Below are 22,544 nucleotides of genomic sequence, written 5' to 3' on the forward strand. Positions count from 1 at the left end.
TCCAGTGAGTTAAGGTCGGGATTGCTGCAAGGCCAATCAATCGAAGCAATGAAATTAGACACGTATCTCTGAAGCCACTCCTGTGTAGTCTTGGCTTTGTAAGATGGTGTTGAGGCCTACTGGAAGCTCCACGGGTCACTTCATGATGGAGGTTAACGGTTTCACAAGTGGTTAACACTGTCGCTTGGTACACTTTTGCAGATGTTTTCACGTAATGTTCACAGAAGTAGAGGCCAGTTGTGCCACCGTAGGACACCACCACCATCACTGAGGAAAGATGATTGTTTTTGAGGATCCGTAGTGTTTTCACGAGCCTCCTGGAATGTTGAGGCATAAACACGGTCAACGATTGTAGGACTCTTCAGTCGCGAAGATTTATTCGTCTGGGAAAAGGATTCTCCTATGGCCACAATTTGCAAATGTGAAAGTCATTTTGCTTTTTGCTCCCGCTTCAGCTGTGGAGAAGGGGGGAGGGAGTGACCAGTACTTTGCCGATAAGCACTGAGACCTAGGTCAGTTGCGAGAACGTGATTTCGATATTTTCGACTCATTCGCCTCCCAAGCCATCACTGTTTCCTTACAGGATTTCGTTAAATCCACGTCGTCACAGTTTACACAAGCTTCTGGCTTCTCGCTGAGGTCTCCTTCCTGGGCCGGTCCTCAAACATCTCTGATTCACTCTATCGATTGTCCGTTTATGGTGCGCCGTATGCTGGTCTTCAGCCTTTTCGGTTTTGAAAATTCTGATGTGATTTGCCAACTTTGTGCAGTGCGATTGCTGCCATATTCTCGTATATACGCCACTCCATTCGACACGCAGTGCAATTCACCTTTCCGCTACTACAGCCAAATTCACAATGATACTGGTTGTTGTTAGGTTACACATTGCGGGCTTACTTTACTTTATAACTAGTGTTCCCATCCCTGCCTGAACTTTGTAACAAAATTCGACATGACTAGGTATTAAGTTCAAATCTTGTAGTATGAGCCCTCACTCACACAAAGGTAAATCAATAAGTTTGTGCATTTTTGTTAACCGTCTATAGATCGGCTATATGCTTCTGCGCTCGCAAGCCGATAGCTGGCACCACTGTCTACGTTTATGGTTACCTGCAGCGTAATCACTTCAGTTCTGGTTGTGCTATTGCGAAGTAAACATGACAGCGCCATTGTCCGTTTGCACCACAGACCAACAGCGTTCCGTAGTTCATTCTTTTGTGGTCTGAAGCTGAAATCCACAGGGAAGACCTTTAGCATAATACGAGGGCAATGTTTTACCACAGCAAAGTGCTTACTAGCGAATTTACAAGTTCAAAAGCGGTCGAACAAGCGAACGAACTTTTCGATCCGACGGCTATCCTTGATCTACATCTTAATGAAGCACTGTTGATTTTACTTTTATGAAATTACTGTTTATGCAGAAGATTCTCCATGCTTCAACAAAGAGAACTGACTGACCCTATAAATACACTGCGTTCAATTTAAATGAGGTACGTAAGGTATACTTGAGTCTATTTTATAAGGTATATTTTTGTTGTAGTTATGTCCACTGTTATAGGAAAAGTTTACTGCAGCGGAAGGGAAAAAGGATATTGTATATTTGTGCTCCATACCGCTTTTAAATTGAACGCACTGTATTATAGCACATATGGGGACTACATATATTTCTTCAATTAACTAGGTATTAATTTTAGGTAAAAATCTATTAGGGGAGAGCGCATGGTAGTCTGATAAAAATCCTACAATGAACAACAAAGATACAATCAGATTATTACTTGTAGAAGAGTATTAGTTCAAGGTCTAATACAAAACTATAAACTATGGCATAATGTCCGGCTAATATCCCATTCCAACCGCACATCAAATTCAGGTGTATTATGTAGCATGCTATGCTACATGGAGTTGGAGCTGCCGATTTTTCGATGGGTTACTTTGGATCACCCTGTATATGCTGGTTTCTGGACGTTGAAACGAAATATGGACTAATGATAAAAATAATGAAAGAAAAGAAGAGCGAATGCTTGAGAAGCAGGTTTGTAATGTAACAATTTCAAGGTTGTGTCGTATGACGTTGTGTGTTTGCGCGTGGGCAGCTGCCTCGCTTGCTCGCGGGAGCCGATGGCCTGGCAGTTGCTGTGTCGAATACCCTTCTGGTTACATCTGATCGTCTGTTAACTGAAGTATTGAGGATTGGAAAGATTTCGAGTTTGAATATTTCTTTTCGTTTGTATCGTATTAGAACGGAATAATTGGAAGAAATTAAAAGCAACCGTTTTGCATTATATTTTGAATTTAGTTTTATGTATACTAGTAATATCCGATTTTCAACCAAGTGTCGTATTATTAACCACACTAAATTGGAAGGGTTGAATCAAGTAGAGGAGATATACGACAGACTATACCAAGGGCGGAATGGAGCAGTTTATAAACTGGTGAGTATAAACCTAGTAGTAGATACTAGAACCTTAATTCCTGGAATCCCTGGTTTATTAATTCAGCTAATAATTTTTCCTATTAACCCAAGTAGTAATTCGAACAACGTTGCTTTCAGATACTTAATTTTTTATAAATTTTCTCGGAAATAAAAAGTTATATTTAGCGTCCCATATAGTCAATTACTTTTTCTATTTTTGAGAATTCTCTTTAAAAATTAGTACTTCGGCGTCGAATTATATTACTTGTTCTTATTTTCACGTATTTATTAGTATTAGAATTTTCGCTAAATTTAGAATTGTAGGTAAAGTCGTGGTCACATCTGGATATTTTTTTGAGACTTTCTATTCCGGTTGATATTAGGCAACCTTTGAAATTGTTACGAGTGATCAGATTGTCCTTATATTGAATTAGTTAAAACTGTAATTTAGTGCATTTAACTTCTATTTTCAAACTGTATAAACTTAGTTCAATTACATTTAAGCACCGTTCAAGGTCTTATATTAATCAAATCATTCGTTGAGTTCAAAATTATTGTTGTTTGTTTGTTACTTTTTTTAAAAATATTTAATTGTTTGTAATAAAGATCAGATTGAATATTTTCTTTTATTTCAAATTGTATCTTGTAATTGTTATATTTACGATTAATTCTGATCTTGGAAAATTTGCGAGTCATAGTTTGGGAGATTTGAAGCCTACATATTTGGGGGAATTTTCCACGCAATTATTTTGCCAGAAACTAGAACAGTGTCACATGATAGTTTGGCTAATCTTAATTAGTATTTATTTCATTTAATTTACATTAAGAAAGGTGTCAAACAATCGACGGCACAAAGTTCGTTACAATTATTACAATAATAATATTCTCGCCAAAGATGAATGGATAACTATTAATTTTTTCACGATTCTTGTTTCAAAGTTATCCAGAATAATTAGAGAAGCAATCACTATTGCAACTTATAGCTGGTAGCATTGGCTATGAAAATTCTCTCTCAATACTCTACTTGTGAAGACGTATAATGATAATAACTTATCTTGTTACTCTGCTCCAGGTCCGTATTTAGGTAAGTGCTATTCTGTGCTCAAGCACAGGGCGGCAAAATTTTGGATTTTTTTAAAGATTCACAATAAAGTAATATTTTAAACTAGCAATCCGCATAGTCCCGCGCAAGCGCGAGAAAATGTTCATGTGTTTAATTCGCTCTAATTCAGTAGTTACTAATTAGCTAGCTTATTTGATTATTTTTAAACAATCATCCTCTCCCATCCCAAGGGTGAGGATGAGCTCGATCATGAAAATTGATACCGTAAAACTTAGCAACCTCGAATTCAACACTAATATCTGTCGTTTTCAATTACTTTTACAATCTAGCCCCCCTCCCTGGGAAGCAGAGTATGACCTTGAAGTTGAATTGGATTAGAACTGTCACTATCCAAAAACTGTGAATTCAACTCTTAATATCGTTTTCCGGGGACGGCAAATTATTCAGAGCGCGCACAATACATAAATACGAGCCTGCTCTGCTCTCCGCTGCAAAACTCAAGTGATGCTTCATAGATCACTTTCACTTCAATTTGGTGATGTCATAAAATCAAATGTTAGCAAAGGACAACAACAATACATTCTTTACTTTATAGTTAAAAAGAAACTTTATTTTTTTATAAGAAATAACCAGAAATTAGCTTACACCTTTCAAAGCATAGGAGCTGAAAACTATTATCCTTTTAATTAGTAACTAAACTTAGAAATACCAGACTTAATATTTTTTATTTATATATATAAATATATATATAGATATATGTAGGTGGGCTACATGCGAGCAATGAAGTCACTGTAATTGCTTCAAAGCTCTTTCTTTCTTTCACCCCATAATCCGTAAACTAAGAAAAATAGGAAGAAATCCATACATTGGGTATATATACGTATGGCTATATATATATATTTATATATATGTATATGTATATTTATATATAAAATCATCAGTGTTGATAGTTACTTACTGTAGTACTTCTAACACCTACGAAATACACGGTACACTTATCTACAATGGCGTTATTAACACTGAGTCACTAAACACAAAAAAGTGATGAAGCTAGAATCACAAGCATAATATACAGGTGATTTAGGTCCTTGAAAGTAAAAACATTCTTTATCACCTAATGTCATATCGGAACACGAAAACAGAGGACCAAAAAAATACATAGGAAAACTCGTATGCCGCTCATTTCAGCCTTCTTTACCATTCTTATCATCCAAAGCAAATCACGTATTGAATGAAAAATAAAACACTACGAAAAACAAAAGAGATGCACTGAACCGCCATTACTTTTTTCTTCCCCAAAGTCACAAAAGTATTTAAACCATACACTGTCATTCATTGTAACACACGCGATTTCCACACTGCTTATTGAGGCATTTTGTCGGAGTATTGTAGCCACTATATACAGGTTAACTGTCTTCTAAATGAAATTTGGTTGTCAGATACATACATATGTATAATATATATATATAAATACAGTTAACTTTTTTTCTGAGGGAGCACTTGATTTGCACCTTGAGGTTCTCTTTTATACCAATACTGCAAACTACATCTAGCTATAAATGATTTGTAGTCCTCTCTTTTCTTTCTAAATCCACTGAGGCTTCAGCATACTCATCGCAATTTAGGCACGTAATTAACTACAAATTCATGGAATTATTTTCATGCTGGAGCTGCTGCACAATAATTTATTTAGGATAAGTCTGAAAAGAAAAGAAAAAATTCTTATTATCTAGAGTAAAGATAGTTAATTACTACAAAAAATCCCAAGGTACTATTGATGTGTCTTTAAACAAAAAAGATTTTGAGATTAATAGTTGTGAGATTATAAAATAGGTTTTCTGGGAAGTGTGGCCTAGCGTACCATCTCTTGTATACAGCGAACATTTGCTAAAGTACCCACAAACCAGTTAATCAGGTTGCGCCAGGCACTGAGTGTTAAGCTAACTTTCTTCATACCTATTTACAAAGTTAATATTGTTCAACTGAATTTTCGGATGTTAAAGTGCCAAGAAATTAAAATTTGTCGCGAATGGTGGGGAGTTGTTGCACTCGGTATTCGTGATAAATTAAAACAAACAAGGAAATAGACAAACACCAACTATTTGTGAAAAAAAAAAAAAAAAAAAAAACTTACATTATATGTTAAATTTCTTGTTATGGTTATCTACAGATATAACGTTGTATCAATATTTAAATTACTTTGATCAGTCATGATAGAACGCAGGCAAGACATTTTTAAAATGCCAGGTACTTCGTATGATCCAAAGTGTCAAAAAATTATATCACTCTGTATATTTCGGGATCTTATTGATTCAATCGTCTGGGCAACTGAGGATACGAAACATACAGATGTTTTCTGCATTGCACTATTAAGAACATAACACTTGACCACTGTTGGATTTAGGATTGTAGAAATAAAAAGAAAGGAAAGAAAAAACTGACCATTCTGTATGTAATTTAGTTTTATGATTTGTGAATATATTTTGCCAGCAAGAGCAGTTATCAACGTAACTGAAAACACTAGTGTTACTTCTCTTAGCACTGAAGTTCCTTATTGGCATATAAGCTTGGAAAAGATTTAAGTATACTTTTATAATAGAAGTACGCTATGTTATATACAAGTTCACGACAGAGTTGTCTAAAAAATATAAAAGATTCGTATTTTACATCACCATTATCAGGCAGGTAATAAATTTCATACCGCAATTTATAGAAACCCAATGCATATAGTTTTCATATAAAGAAGTGATTCATCCATTTAAGAGTTATGTCAAAGGTATGATTACTTTTTTCTTAGGATATACAAAATTGCATCACGACAGGAACACATAGGCAATTAGAAACATGTTTTCAAAATGGCTATTCAAGAGATGTCGGATAAAAGGAATGAAAAAGCACTTCAAATATACGAAAAAGATAAGACAAATCAATCAAACAATGCCAATACTCAAACGTCTAAAACTGGATCTCTCTATGCTGTAGCCTAGACTTTCTCTATCTCTCACACACTATAGAAATCGTAGTCAGTTTTCGAGTATCTCTTAAATCTAAAAATATAGAAAACTACTTAACCGATTTTAGAACTAATTTTGTGGATGAAAAAGTATATTCGGGAATTTGCGAAGCAATTTGTCACTGCCAACTATCATACATACATATATATGACAAAAAAGAAATATAGAAACTAGAACAGAAAAACATATTAGGGACTAAGGATGAGGAAGTAGCAGTTTCCGGATTATTCATGCATTCCATTTATTTATTTATTTATTTATTTATTTTTTTACTTATTTTATTGGGGTGAGGGAAATGTAAATTCAAATCTTTGTTATTAACTGATTTTAACTCCAAGCAGTCTCTTCAAGTGTATCAATATCGAATATATTTTAGAACAGCTACCGTAGTCCGTATCTTCTAAATCTCGAAATTAAGAGGGCGAGTTACAGTAAATTTAATCCCTCATTCTTGACTGATTAAAAATCAAACAGTCGGAATGACTGGAACACCTCATAAAAACATATGCCATACTCCATCAAATTTTGGAACCCTCTATAATAGCATTAATTTAACTGAGACCAACGGAGCACTGTACATCCAAAGTACCTGAGTGCTGAATATTACGAACATGATAACGCGTGTATTTAGAGTATGCATGCAAGGGATCGAAAATCTGACTTTTTCAAAATTAATTATTTCAAAAACTGCTTAGGTAACTACAGTGGTGGCTCGAAACTTCTACAAGAAGGAAGTCAAATCAACAATGGCGACGAACCCGGCTTTGTGTGTCTCTCCTGCAAAATCAATCCCCACTTTCCGGGCCTCTAGTGACTTCTTACTTTTTAAAAGCATTCTTCAAATTCTTATAAGAAGTACATTGATTACAAAAAGCATAAGCACATATCGAATGTGTGTGTTACATAATTATTCAACTTAATTTTAAATACTTTCCTCAGCACGAAGAATTTAAAGTATTTCAGAAATGGCAAATAATTGGTGTTGTCAACAATGCTCAAATTATTTGTTCAAACTGAATTTCTCAATTGATTCTGTAAAAATTTAGTTACACACCCATTAATATACATAATTAATAACAGGGAATTTGAAATTTGAAACTAATACAAAAAACTAACAAACTACATAATAAAGAAAAATTAACATCCTCATTTTTCGTATATTTATACTTCTAAGTTTGTAAAGCAGGGACACGATAACTTGATACATTGAAATTAACCTATATAATCAACCATTTATTTTCAGCACCGAGACTGGGTCCTACTGTTTAATGTTCAATCTGAATCACACATGCTCCTACCGGAAATTGAACCCTGGTATCCCATGCGGAAGATGTGTTTGCTAATTATATATCCACGAGAAAGCTCCAAAACGTATGAGAAATTACTCAAGTCTCCGGGGACCGAATTTACTGAAACACTACTCTCCCATAAGGGATCTCAATCTCAAACCTACCATACATGGTTTAATGCTTGGATATCTTCTACTTATTGGCTGGTATTTTATATTTTTTTTAAAATTTAAATTACAAGTTTAAGACCTACATATTTGTCTGTAACATCGCATGCTTGCTTTCATAATAATATTTCAGTAGTAAATTAATTTAATGTATTTCCAAATATTCATTCGTTCTCTAAATGCTTGCAAAAAAAAATAAATAAAATAAAAAATAAAATAAAATAAATTCCGAAACCCTAAAATGCATTAAAAAGTATTTTTCATTATAATTTATACGTGAGCATTGTAAAGAAAGAATAATGGTACGTCGAAAACCTACTGCGAAACTATGTCGCCTTTGAAAAGAATGGGTCATTCTTTCTCCCGTGACTAGCAGGTCTTTCCTTCAATACTCACTCTCATCGTATGGGATGTGCAAAATCGCCACCTTTTTTTCTCTTGCCCGCTGGGTAGCAAGGAGAAAGACAAAAGGCACGTTTTCCCCGTGATGTTAAAACTAAGCGTTATAATACGATCCACTGTAGACTATTGCGTCACACAGCATCAAGAGCCGTCACAACGTCTCATGATTGAGAAGAATGACTGTGGATTATACTCTTTCCGTGGGCGTTCGCCATATACAAACACGGCCCATCATGGACGTCCGCAGGGGGGCAAGGGGGCCGTGCCCCTCTTCCCCCTGGAATTTGGCGTATGAAGTTTTATGGTCCGAGTAATAAGATTTGAGGCTACAGGAAAGAAAGGAGATTTTTTTTTTCATCTGAGCAAATTGACTTACACTTTGAAACTGCTACTTAATGTACAGCAGGAAAAAAATGTAATGATAGAATGTGGTTTATTTTCTTTTACAGTAGTTCAATAGATTCTGCATCTCAAGGCCTACACATTAATATCAATTTCGACCAAAAAGTGACATTTCGTTTTCCTTCCCTCTATTCATTTCCTAAATTTAATTCTTAAACTATAATTTTCTCTCTCTCTCTCTCTCTCTCTCTTTTTTTTTTTTTTTTTTTTGTTTTTGTTTTGTTTCGCGAAGTGCGAAATTTAACAGAGAAAAATCATAGAATGTTCTTTGGTTCGTAGAGAGTTTTTATAATAACCGACAGTGGCGCACTTAGGATTTTGTTTCGGGGGCACTTAGGATCTTGTTATAATTTTACTTTTCCTTCTTTCATTCTAGCTTGAAACAGAGGTGCATTCCGGTCATCTCGAGAAAATATGTGATACAGTTGTATCACATGTGTCCCTGCTGTCGATTTCACTGAGGGAATAACAGTTCATTCGGGCCAGACATTGGGTTATGAACATGTTTTCAAAACAGATTGAGGGTTGACGCCCATCCACCTCATCCCTCCCAAACGGAAAGACCGATCATAAACCATTTTCCATCCCCAAATTCTGCAAATAGATTAGACCTTTCCACTACTGTTTATCCCGTCTACCCTCTGTTTTGAGTTTTCTCGTCACAATCTTATAGTTACTGTGTTGTGCGGGAAGTGTGTGTTCTGAATTCCGTGTAGTTGCTAATTTCAACATGGATATTAGAAAATACATGAAACGTCAAAGAACAGCCAGTGATTCACTAGAACGTAATAATGAAAGCAATAATGAGAAAGAAACAAGTATTATTAAGAGACATAGTGAAGATGTGAATAAGCACACTGGGATGAACGAAGGATCTGCTTCAGTTTCCGCAGACCAAAGTGGCTTCCCTATATGTTGTAATGTTTACGAATAGGCCAATATTTGCAAATATCTATTAGTGTGTTAAGTGACAACGACAAGTTGAAAATGATAGACGAACTGTGGCAACTAAGTTCATCGTATGATTTTCGCGGTGATTTATCAGCGGGACAAAAGCGTCCTTTTTTAAGTGGCTCGAGCAATATAGTTCCTGGCTGGTGTATTTAGCAAAAGTCAAAGGAGCTTTGTGTCAACACTGTTCTGTTTAAACCGAATGTTCAGAGAGATACGCAAGGTGCTTTCATTGTAAGACCATTTATTAAATATAAAGATATGCATAAAGCATGCAAGAATCATGTTTCGTCTGGGTGGCATAAAGAAGCAATAGAACGCTCGAAGAATTTCAAGCGTACAATGGAAGGTAGACAGAATAGTGTTATTGAACAAATTGATTCTGCCCTTCATGAACAAATTACAGCCAACAGACAGAAATTGTTCCCAATTGTCTCTTCAATTGTGTTTTGTGCAACTCACCACCAACTTTTCCACGGAATTATTCTTTCTCTAGTGTTTTTCATGATTTAACTAGATTTTCCAGTCGAGTGTGGTGATGTTCTTAGCGACCATTTGCGAACAGGAAATGCAAACGCAAAATATACTTCCGTGCGTAGGCGAAATGAAATTATACGGGTTGGAGGCGAGGTACTAAGAGATCTACTACTCAGAGACGTTCGTGATTCTTGCGCCTTCTCTCTCTTAGCCGACGAAACAGTGGACATTTCTGGAACGCAGCAGTTGTCTCGTGGCATTAGATTTGTGGACCTCACGAATATGAAAGTTTGTTAAGAGTTTATTGGTTTCGTGCTCCTAAGTGAACTTCATGCGGAGGCTGTAGCGAAGGTCATTCTATCTTATTTATCTAAGTGGGGTGTAGATATGTCCAAGTGTGTAGGTTTAGGTTTCGATAGCTGTTGTTATGACGGGAAAAATAAATGGCATAAACAAGATTATTCAACAGCAGTATCCTTGAGCATTGTATTTTCACTGTGCTTCTCATAGACTTAATCTTGTAGTTAATGATCTTAATGATGTGATTGAAATAAAAAATGCATGCGGAACTATAAAAGGAATCAATTTCTTCCGTGAAAGTACCTTACGATGCAATTTGGTTCCAAATGTACCTATGTTATGTGATACTAGGTGGTCAGCAAAATAATTAGTCTTTCTGCTGAAAACTATGTTGTAATTATTGAGGCTCTTGAACAATTAAGTGCAACTGGGAACTGCAAAACACGGAGTAGAGCAAATCATTTATTGAATGCTGCAACGACACCTGCTTTCATTGTTGCATTGTAGATTGTAGCAATGTACAGTGGTATTCTGGAGCCGGTCGCAAATATCCTTCAAAGTGTCTTCATTGATATCAATGCGGTGAGGAATCATATGAGAGAGCTCATTCAGGGTGTCTACTAAATGTTCATTTTCAAATTCCAGGTTTTATCAAGGTTTTCAAGGTTTATTTTTCCTTTTTTTCCAGGTCTATTCAGTAGACATTTAAGTGACATTTATTGCAACATGTATAAGTTAATGCAATTTTATATAGTTCTTAACAAAAACTGATTATAATTAGAGAGTGCATATGGCAAGTGATAGTTTTTTTTAAATGACAAGATGAAAAAGAAAAAAAAAACTGATTGAATTGTAGGTTTTCAAAACATTTTACACAAGAACATGTTTAATTAAAATATCCCCTACCAGAAGGCCGGTTGAGAAAATGTGCAGTAGCTTTAAATATCCTAATGTAGGGATACTATACAGGGGTGAACCTTAATTCAACCGACAAATTTCGGGAAATGATTCTCGGCACCCAAACAAGAAAGAAAAATGCTCTTTAACTCTTCTCCAGGGTGCATAGTTTCCGAGCTAAAAGGTGCCAAAAGTGTGGAAAAATGAACTTCCGACGCCTATATTTCCAAAATTATCCAAAGTAGAGAGTGCTGATTAAAATCTCAAAAAGGAAATCATATGTTCAGAACAGATAAGACTTCCTTAAAGAGATATTAAGCGGCACTCTCTACGTTGGACAGGTTTGGAAATATAGGCCTCGGAAGTTCATTTTTCCATACTTTCGGCACCTTGCAGCTCCAAAACTATGTACCGTAGAGAAAAGTTAGAGGATTTTTTTTTCTTGTTTCGGGCTCGGGAATCACCTCCCGAAGTTTATCGGTTTAGTTAAGGTTCACCCTGTATAATAGTAAATTTCCGTCAAAAACATTACTTCAAATAACCTAATATTATAGTAGTAGCACGTGAGTGTTGATGAACAATGACAAAAATTGCGAGAAAATAGCTTACTCACCGCTAAGTTATGGAATAAAATACCACAACAGTATTTTACTACAAGCACTCCCCTTTAAAGTACTCTTGTGGTATTTTATGCTAAGTACTGGTAGGACTTAGCGATGAGTAAGCTATTTCCCGCCATTTTTGTCAAATTAGTATTAGTTCAGAAGTAAAAAGAAAATGATCATATATAATACAAATTCTTAACATATTGTTAAACGTTACTGCACTTTCTTCTTGGATGGAGACTAGCCATCAGTTATATTTTATTTAAAAATGTATTGTAACATGAAAGTTTAAAAAACTAAAAATGTTATGGAACCACGCACATTATATGAACAAATTTAGAAAATAACTTTCACAGTGAACAGTTTTTGACATTTAACTTCTAGAGTTCAACATCCCTTTTTACTTTTACGCCTGTTCTTCCAACGCATCTACTTCTGCTTCGGCGTCAGTTAGTATTCTTTTCTTCTTTAATTCCAACTCTTTTATTTTCTTCTTAATATCTTTTTATTCTAGAGCTGCTCTGTCTTCTTTTTCACCACGGTCTTTCAGATATTCATTTCTTCTGCTTGATGCATTCCTCACACACTGGATCATACTCTTTGTGATATTCATATTACGTATGCCACCAGCAACACGCACAACATCCAACACACCTCTCTGGGCAATCAAGCACTTCTCTTGGAGATTTTCAACAATGCACTCTTTGCTAATGGAGAAACTCCTTTCCACTGCTGTGTTGCTATGGAAAAGTACACATATCTTATGCATGAATGTTTTAAAGGCATTGGAGACACCTTCTTTACTTAACAGATCATGGAGAAAAACGTCTAATCTGTCATTTTTGTAACTGAAATTTGATAGTTTACGTGCTGTGTCTTGGTCTGAACAAAATTTTAAATATTCCCGTTTCACCATATCAGCATTTACAGGTGTTATTTGCTCCTTCTCGACAAATGTCCCCAGGACGAGTGTGATACGTGATTCACGAAGGATTTCGTTGGTCATAGTTTTTGGAGACAAGCAATTTGCAGCTCCTTTACTTTTTCTGGTGATACACCTTTCGGCCACCGGGAATGGTGTTCACTGCGACATCCGCGGGCTTGGACTCCTGTTAAAAAGCTTCGGCATAGGAGTATAAGCGGAATGTGTTCCAGACCTGTCTACTACTCTTGCTACAGAAACATGTAAGCCAATGTCTTCACAAAGCAGCAAATAAGCTTGATTCATACTATGCAAATAAGCAGCAACTACAGAGATAGCTTCTGGATTGTATGCCAATATCCTCTCAGTGTAAGACACAAACTTAATAGATCATGAAATTTAACTTTTTCAATTACCTTACTCTCATCATCGGGAACGAATTTAGTTCTTTTTGTAGTGACTGTTATTCACAACAACCATGCCAAACAAATAAAATCTTATTCAGTCTCTTCTTGTACCCTCAACATACTTTCCAAAAACATTCACCGCCTGCACTCTGCTCACGTCTGTCTGTCTTTTTCAACGTCTCCACTGAATAAGTTATTATTGGCTTTTAACTTATGCTGTAGTATATAACTTTCTTGCATTTTACAAAAATATACTTATTCCATACCAATCCCAAAAACAATATTTTAAAAACAATTTTAAAACTTCCAGGTTTCTCGTCCAATTCCAGGCTATTTCCAGGTTTTCCAGGTCCAAAAGTAAATTCCAGGCTAATTCCAGGTTTTCAAGGTTTTCCAGGTCAGTAGACACCCTGTCATTGAAGTTTTTCTGAAGCACAGATGGGAGGCAGAGCAGCAGTTTGAAAATATAATGAAACGAGTGAACCTGGTCGCTGCCAGCGTCATTGTTGATGTAATTATTCCACTGCAGGCTGTTCGGTAAGCACACAGACCAAATTACCAAGTATCATCTTTAGAAGATTATTACCGGTTAGCAATTTCTATTCCTTATTTGGATTCCATCATCTCTACACACACGATTTTCAGATAAGAATGACGTAAGTTATAACCTTCTGCAGCTACACCCGCAAAGCATGAAACGTTTATCTAGCCTTGAATTCGAAAAAATCATCACGAAAATCCAGGAATTTTATGGGTTAGAAAACTTTGTAAGTGAAGCAAATTGTTGGTACGATTATTGGCGAAATAAGCACGACCAAGACCAAGAAAGTACTCAAAATGAAATGGGTTTCATAGACATTTTGGAACACACTAAGCTTTTTTTCTCTGCTGTTTCAAGAGCCGCAAACATTGCTTTGTCGTTGCCAGCTACAACCTGTACAATAGAATGAACATTTAGTACACTACGTCGGGTGAAAACTTGGTTGCACTCTACGATGTGCTACGACAGACTCGATGGTTTCTGAATGATGAGTGTTCATCGAAACAAGATCGCAGCAGACAACGAAACTTTTCTCTCAAGCGTAATAACTGCTTTTGATAGAGAGGCTCCAAGAAGACTTCAGTTTCTCTTTCGAGACCAAGCTAAGAAACATCAAACCATTTCACAGTAATTCGAATTTTATTGTAATTGTATGTTTTGAAGTACTTGTTTATATATATATATCGCCGTGTCTTTTCTAATGTTTAGTTTTATACCTTTTAGAACATTTAATGGAGATAAATGCCACTCTGTTCATATGTTATAATGGTAGAGCGTTTGGGTCTGGTGCGTGGGGTCCCTGGTTCAATCGCAGCTCGTTTTGTAATGGACAAACACCACGTGTGTGGGTTTGCTCAGGGTTCTACTGTTTCACCCAATTTTCTTAATTCCACTATTTCATTATTTTTCATCACCACTGTCACCTTTAGCCTACCCGGCATGACCATGAGACGTAAAACCTGAGGATTTAATTTCATTTTACATTCGGGAAGTAGTGAGCTCAGACCAGCTGACCAGTCATTCTAAATAGTTCTTTCTCTCAGTCACATCCAATGGTGTAACCAGGATTTCATTTCGGAAAGGGTCCGATGGTGGAAAATTTTTGCCTCAATACCGATTTTAGGTTTTATTTTAATAACTTTCAGAAATTAGGGGGAGGTCCGGACCCACCCCTGGCTACGTCACTGGTCACATCATACGAATATCGTGATCATATCACACAAATTTTGCCCTGGGTGACTCCTCTCGAGATTCTTGCCCCTCCCCTATCTCAAGGTGAGTCGTCGTAGAGGGACAGGCAATCAAATTTTAAAAAGTTAAAAATTCTGTACTGTAACTATGAAGTTTGCCCCCCCCCCCCGCGAAAAAACCTGCGGACGCCCCTGCGGCCCGTGATTTGAAATGAGCTGAATGATGACTCATCCGACCATATCACACGATTCCAGTTCTCCATGCAGCTGTTTGCGTTACCATTGATGTCGTGCTAAATCATTCTGTTCAGCGGTTTTATCCGTGTGACCAGGTCCCATACGGCCATGTAACTCACTTCGGACTGTAATTGTCGACACAGGCTGTCACTTGTAACACAGTGGCGTGACGGTTCTGAGTGTCAATACATTTCAATGCTCAGCGGAATCTATCACTGTGGGATTTTTTCCGACTATTGTTCCTCTAAACCGATGTAGTTTTGCCGTGAGTCTTGTAGGCCGTCATCACGTTGGATACTGTACCTCCCTCGCGACACACAAAAGACTTGCACCTTCGTCACGCTCACACCATCTAACCAAGTGCTGACAATTTTTTCTTTTAATCAAAAGGTCGCCTATTTTACATTACCACCGTCTACTCAGTTCACTATACACTGCCGTTCTGCTGCTCCTCACGTAGTAAGGAATTTCTCCCAACACCGCCACCAATAGCCCGATGCCGCTGTAACCACCTGACCGTTGCCAACACAGACATCTGACATGTTTGCAACTCCAGGTGTTTCCTGGGACCGCGGTGGCTCAGTTGTAGAGCGTTCACCTCTGGTGCATGGAGTCTCTAGTTCGATCTCAGCTCGCGCCAAGTGAACTTTGTAGTGAACAAATACCGTGCACGTGGGTTTTCTCGGGGTTGTCCCGTTTCCTCCTACTTTCTTCATTCCACCATTTTCATTCATTTCTCATAATCACAGTTTCCTTTAGTCTAACCGGCATAATCGTGGGACGTAAAACTCAAAGATTTTATTTCATTTCATTTCCAGGTGTTTCCATTAAACTGATAAGTGTACATTAAAACTAGTTTTTGTGTGCCTGTATGCATGGAGAGACGGATGTCAATCATTCTTATCTGATACAATTTCCATGCAGCGGAGCTTGTGGGAAAGTCTCAAGAAAACATATGCAACATATTGTATCGAAAACCATTATTATTATTATTATTATTTACGAGAATGTTTCATGGTGTGGAAGATACCTCAAATTCTTTACTGGCTAATTCCATGCAATGAAGATGACTGAGACGCCTTAAAATATATATACACCCTCCATTCCAAAATAAACCGAATTTTTGAAAACAAATAGTACCACTAGTGCCATCTGTTGTAATATTTTACCGGTAGATGGCGTAGTTCCTCACTGACAACTGGTATAAACGTCATGACATTTGGATGCACGGCAACAAAGTTATTGCGTTTCAACTGTCAGTGTGTTGTGTACATCGGTCGGAAAATGAGTTTCAAACAACGAGCTGCAATTGAGTTTTGTGTTAAACTGGGTAAAACTTTTAGTGAAACGCACCAAATGCTACAAAATGCATATGGTGATGAGTGTCTATCCCGTACGCAAGTTTACGAGTGGTTCAGGCGATTCAAATCGGGTAGAGAGACGCTGGATGATGACGAAAGATCAGGCCGTCCCAGAACCGGATTATCAGAAGAAAACATCGAAAAAGTGCGTGAATTCATCAAACATAACAAAAAATCGTCGGTGAAAGTTATTGAAATGGAATTAGGCATTCCTCAAACAACCGCATACCGCATTTTGACCGAAGTTTTGGGCCTTAAGAAGGTTAATTCGCGGTTTGTACCACACAAACTCACCGAAGACCAAAAGGTTGATCGAATTGCGCATTGCAAAGACATCGTTAAAAGTGCTCGGCAGGATCGAAACTTCTTGAAATCGATTGTAACTGGTGACGAGACGTGGTGTTTTGAATATGAGCCCGAAACAAAGCGGCAAAGTGCTGAATGGAGAGCGCCGGATGAAGGAACACCCAAAAAAAGTCGCTTGGTGAAGTCAAAAGTTAAGGTGATGCTGATTTGTTTTTACGATTCAAAAGGAATTATCCACAAAGAATTTGTTCAGCCCGGCCAGACAGTCACTGGAGAGTTTTACTTGGGCGTCATGAAGCGTTTGCTGGCAAGAATTCGTCGTATTCGGCCCGAATATCGCGAAATCGGCAGTTGGACTCTTTTGGACGATAATGCACCATCACATCGTTCGCGACTTGTAACTGAATTTTTGGTCAAAAATCACATTATTCGGTTGCATCATCCGCCCTATTCACCAGATCTCGCTCCGTGCGATTTCTGTTCCCGAAACTGCATTTGGCGATGAAAGGAAAGTGGCACGCATCGATTGATGCCATTGAGAAGGCGACGACCGCCGTCCTAAAGACCATTCCAATAAAGGACATTGAGAAGTCGTTTGACAACTTGTTGGAGGGTGCAAATATGTGTATCGATGCAGAAGGGGAATACATTGATTAATAAAAATGATTTGTTCCAAAATGTACATTGCTTTTTTGTTTTTTTAAAACGTTCGGTTTCTTTTGGAATGGAGGATGTATATATCGAATATGTTTGGTGAAAATTATCGAGAACATTTATTTTATTGTATTATTTAAATACGAATACTTTGAAGTTCAAGTGAACTTATCCTTTTTATCACTGATAGACTTCAATTGGAACCTATGAGATGATTGATATACATTACAGACAATATACATATGTTTTAGTGAAATATTTTTTTTAGAACTAAGTCATAAAAGGTCAGCACAAAATGCATGGTGTCTGTTTCCTAGCGAAGAGAAAGGGGTGGTCTCCAAGACAGGGACGTTAGTAGGAGATGTCTGGTATACGACTCGATCCAGCTCAGTTGTCTCTACAGTATGGCGATCGTGCTTGGAGTGAGCAGTTGTTTCTGTATTATCGTCAGAAACCAGTATCAGAGGATTTCTACATGAGTAACGTTTGTTCGAAAGTAATTTCGAATGTTTTGTCCGGACAACAGTTGGAAGTCGTCTGTCGATTTCTCACGAACTGAGAGAGCGTGTGGAGCTTGCATCTGACTTTTTGAACAATGTGATGACCGGTGAGGAGTTCCTGGTGAAGTGTGACATAGCAACGCTGCCTCAATCTCCTTACAGTTCAGACTGGCTCAGTCAACTTCTCGCCCTTTATTCAGATGAAACTAAGCCACACCATTATTGGACGGTGGAAATAGTGAAAGCAACTTCGACACAAGTGTCTGAAGATTTCCGTTGCTGACTTCCAGAGGGAAGGGGGGAGGCAAGCGTGGCAACAATGTAATGACGTGAAAGGAGTTTATTTGCAGAATTTTAATCCACTGAACATATATCTGCAACATTTTTCTTCTTTCGTGAGTATTATTTTTGGACAGACCTTGTAGTAGAATATCGCACCATTACGTACAAACTTTGCAATATTGGGTGGATTTTTACCCCTTACTGCTAATGAATTGCAACCCCATACAATAGGCTTATTTCGGAAAATGAAATCTTTCACTGTAACGTCCCACGATTATGCCCTTTAAGCTAAGGGAGACAAATTGGTGGAATGAGATTGTGAGAAGAATTGGCAGAACCCCAAGAAAACCCACAGATAAGATGTTAGCCACCACAAACTTAATTGGGCGGGGATCGAACCAGGGATCCCACGCACCAGAGATAAGTGCTCTACCATTAAGCCACCGTGCCATCCTTGGCTTATTTCAGAAGGTTGGTGAAAGACACATGGAAAGTTTCATTGAAATCGGGTGTTTTACGTGAACTTTTGTGAATAGTTAAGATTATCAAATACCGGTTGAATCAAATGGTATAACCTCGCTTCAATGAATGGAAAGATATTGGCCATCTTTGATAAAAATATTCTGGCAATGATAGTTTGTTTCAAAACGGAGTTTAAAAACCGTCTCGATGTGTTGAATGCTGTGACATCTATGCGGTACATCGTGACCACGAAATGCGTGCATCAGTTGAAATCGCAATTTTGGTCATGAAACGTATAGATCAGCTGAAATTTTGAATTCAGTCCCTATTTATTCAATATAGACAGCTAGCCACAGGAATTCATATACCCCTTGCACAATTTCTCTTTTTACTGTATGTTTCAGATGACAAGCGGCATGACCTTGAGTTGGTTTAACACGGCGTCCAATTGGCTTTAAGCTGTGTTGACAATTTGCAACAAGCAGTTATGTACGCTGATTTCTCGCGCTACTGCGAATCTTGACAATACCTGAGGCACTACTTAGAAATATTGTATTAGCACATTAATTGCTCACTTTAGGAAATAGAGAAAAGAATCACAAACACATACGTGAAAACTAACTTTTTATGTCAACTGGTTGTCATGATACACGATTTTAAAAGTTTCCATATAAAACAGGTAGTAATACGAGCAGTGAGTTCCGCGTCTAATTTCCAGTGGATTTTGTTTCAGTTTGGAAATAGAACTTTTTTACAGGATAATCAGAGGTTTAGCCAACAGGTTGTTCTAGGAGAACATTACTTTCAGACGGAGGCAAGCTTTTCACACATTAAAAGCAAAACAAACGACCTCTTTCAGAATATGAAAGCATTTTAACTCACCATACATAAATACATACTGTACACATATTATACTTTCACGATACTGCCTTATCAAAAGACGGATCTGGAAAGTACTGAAGTTGAAAACTAGATTGTAACAGATGAATCAATAAGCTATTCATAAGAAAACAAATGCTGTTTATAGCAGTCTGTTTATCTGACTGTTTTTATGTGGGTTAAAAATAGTAAAGTGAAAAAACTCGAAAAAATGTGGGTTAAAAATAGTAAAGGGAAAAAACTCGAAAAAAATATAACTCAGATATTATTATGCAATAATATAGTCGTGAGTTCACACGGTGTGCGTCCAATTAGGGAAATGAGAACAAAGAATATGATTAGTTTTAGTTGCTTTAATTAGATACAGAAACTGTATTGATTATGTTTGATTTTTTTAAATTTTCATATATTATTATAAACGTCCCTCATTCACATTAACTATTAAATAAATTTATTAAACATATACCCAGACGAACCTCATTTCGTGGCTGAAAACAGTTTGGAAAGGTAGAGGTTACAACCGTGGTGGCTACCCCCGCGGTTACAACGCTTTGCAATCTGAAAATGAAACCTTTAAATTTTACGTTCCACGTTTACGCCAGTGAGGCAAAAGGAGACGGTGATGAGAAATGAATGAAATAGTGGAATGAAGAAAGTGGGAGGAAACGATAGAACCCCGAGAAAATCCACGCACACGATGTTTGTCCACCACAAAATTCACTTGGTGCGGGCTGGGATCGAACCCAGAACCCCATGCACCAGAAGTGAACGCTCTACCACTGAGCTACCGCGGCTCCCTTTGCAATCTGATTATATATATATATATATATATATATAGTGGGTAGAAAAAAAATCTAAAAATACTTCATACAGAACAAGTAAGTTTGGCCCTCCACTGTACAATGCGTGTTGCGGCTGCCGATCGTTTTTTTGTTTTCAATGTGTCAGGTGGACCTTACTCTTCCGTCAGCAGTAACGCGTTCATCTGTGAGTGTAGTGGCGTGAAAGTGGTGCGGTAAAATGGGTGACCTGACAGACTTCCAAAGAGGCATCTGGTTGGAGCTTCAGTGGCAACAGTGGCGAATATTGTGGAGGTATCGAAGGGCACTGTGTCCAATGTCACGAGGGCATACACAATTCATGGGCAAACGACGTCTGCAAAGCACAACAGTGGTCGAAAGACAATCCTGTCAGATAGGGACCGGAGGGCATTAATACGAATTGTAGCAGCTAAAAATAAGACCACTGCAATGAAAATTACGTCTGAACTCAATTCCGGCCTACAGAACCCGGTTTCATCGAAAAGAGTGCGACGGGAACTTCATAAATGAAAATTCATGTCAGGGCCGACATCACCAAACCACTGGTCACAGCAGTAAATGCGAACAGGCGTATCCAGTGGTGCAAGGATCATAAGGCGTGGACTCATGAGCAGTGGAAACACGTAATGTGGTCCGATGAATCGACCTTCACCTTGTTTCCAACAACCGGTCTGTTTACGTATGGAGAACACCGTCGCAGGCCTATTGGGGACTGTCTGTTCCAACTGTAAAGCATGGGGATGGTTATGTTACAGTATGGGGAGTGATATCGTGATTTTCCGTAGGTCCCATCATAGCCCTGCATGGAATGATGGATGCTAAGGCATATGAGGTCATTTTGGGAGACCAGGTTCTATTCATGGCCCAAATATTGTTCCCTGATGGTGATGGCATCTACCAAGATGATTTGGCACCCTGTCACGCTGCAAAAACAGTGAAATCATGGTTTGAGGAGCATGAACAGGAGCTATTACACCTCCCCTGAGTCCCACAATCACTAGATCTGAACATCATTGAGCTATTGTGGTCTGAGTTAGAAAGGAGTGTTTGGTCTCACCCTCCACCAGCATCCCTTAAGGAACTGGAGCATGTTTTGGAAGAGCAATGGTACAAAATTCCACACACTACGATTCAGGAGCTATATACATCCATTCCACGTCGGATCCAAGCTGTTCTGGACGCAAAAGGAGCCCCAGCACAATACTAGGTATGATTTTCACACTTTTGCAAACGTTATAGATTATTTTGTCTAACCCCTGTATATATATGACTAGCATCGTAACAGAAAGTATGGAAAGTTCGTAATATTGTTTTGAAATTCACTTCAAGGCATTCTACTTTATTCGACAGAAGAAACGCAGTGTTTTCTTTTTCTCCTCCTCCTTTCTTTTCTTTCACGTTGCACTACCTTATTATGGGCGACCCTTATTCCCTCTTTTCTCTAGAAGGGATTCATTCACCAAGCGTCTGAATGGTGTCATAAATTATCGTAACCAAAACAAACTCGATCATATCGAGTTGCTTAGGAATCAGACGGATTGTTTTTGAGAGACCTACACCAAGCCCGAGAATATTACTTATTATGACTGATAAGAAAACAAAGGTCCTAGTTGTGTAGGGACGTAACTTCTCTTCTATCATAAACAGAATTCATCAGTGTCTGGGTTGCTTCTTTCGTCGTAGTTCGTTTGTTCTCCAAAATTATAGTTGACAATGTCTTTAAGCAAACCGAGTACAAGTGCGGAGTTTTCTAAAATAGAAGTAATACAAAGTCAAGCACGAAGAATTTTTCTTGTTTTTACAATTTTTGGAATTCATAATAAATTTACAAGACTCAGATTCAAACAATAACGGACACAGACGATAGTGAAAGTAGTGGGGAAGACGAGCCTTTAGCAGTTGCACTGGAATAAGTTAGCAGTAAGTAATTTAGTTGCTATATATACTTCTAAGATGCACAGTCAGAATTCTAGATTTTGCTGGAATAATATATTTTACATTG

The 22,544-nt window shown here is 37.6% G+C and overlaps 1 protein-coding gene across 1 annotated transcript in view; it reads right to left on the reverse strand.

Moving 5' to 3' along the window:
- Positions 1–4,056: 4,056 nt before the first annotated feature.
- Positions 4,057–22,544, reverse strand: part of akirin — a 43,941-nt gene continuing 25,453 nt past the window's right edge. Inside the window, exon 4 of the mRNA XM_081759264.1 lies at positions 4,057–5,176. Within this exon, the coding sequence (XP_081615390.1) occupies positions 5,166–5,176 (11 nt within the window). The 3' untranslated portion in view covers positions 4,057–5,165. The remainder of the gene's footprint in view (positions 5,177–22,544) is intronic.

This window comes from Thermobia domestica, chromosome 5, assembly GCF_964235325.1.
Source record: "Thermobia domestica chromosome 5, izTheDome1.hap1.1, whole genome shotgun sequence".
NCBI classification, from domain to species: Eukaryota; Metazoa; Arthropoda; class Insecta; order Zygentoma; family Lepismatidae; genus Thermobia; species Thermobia domestica.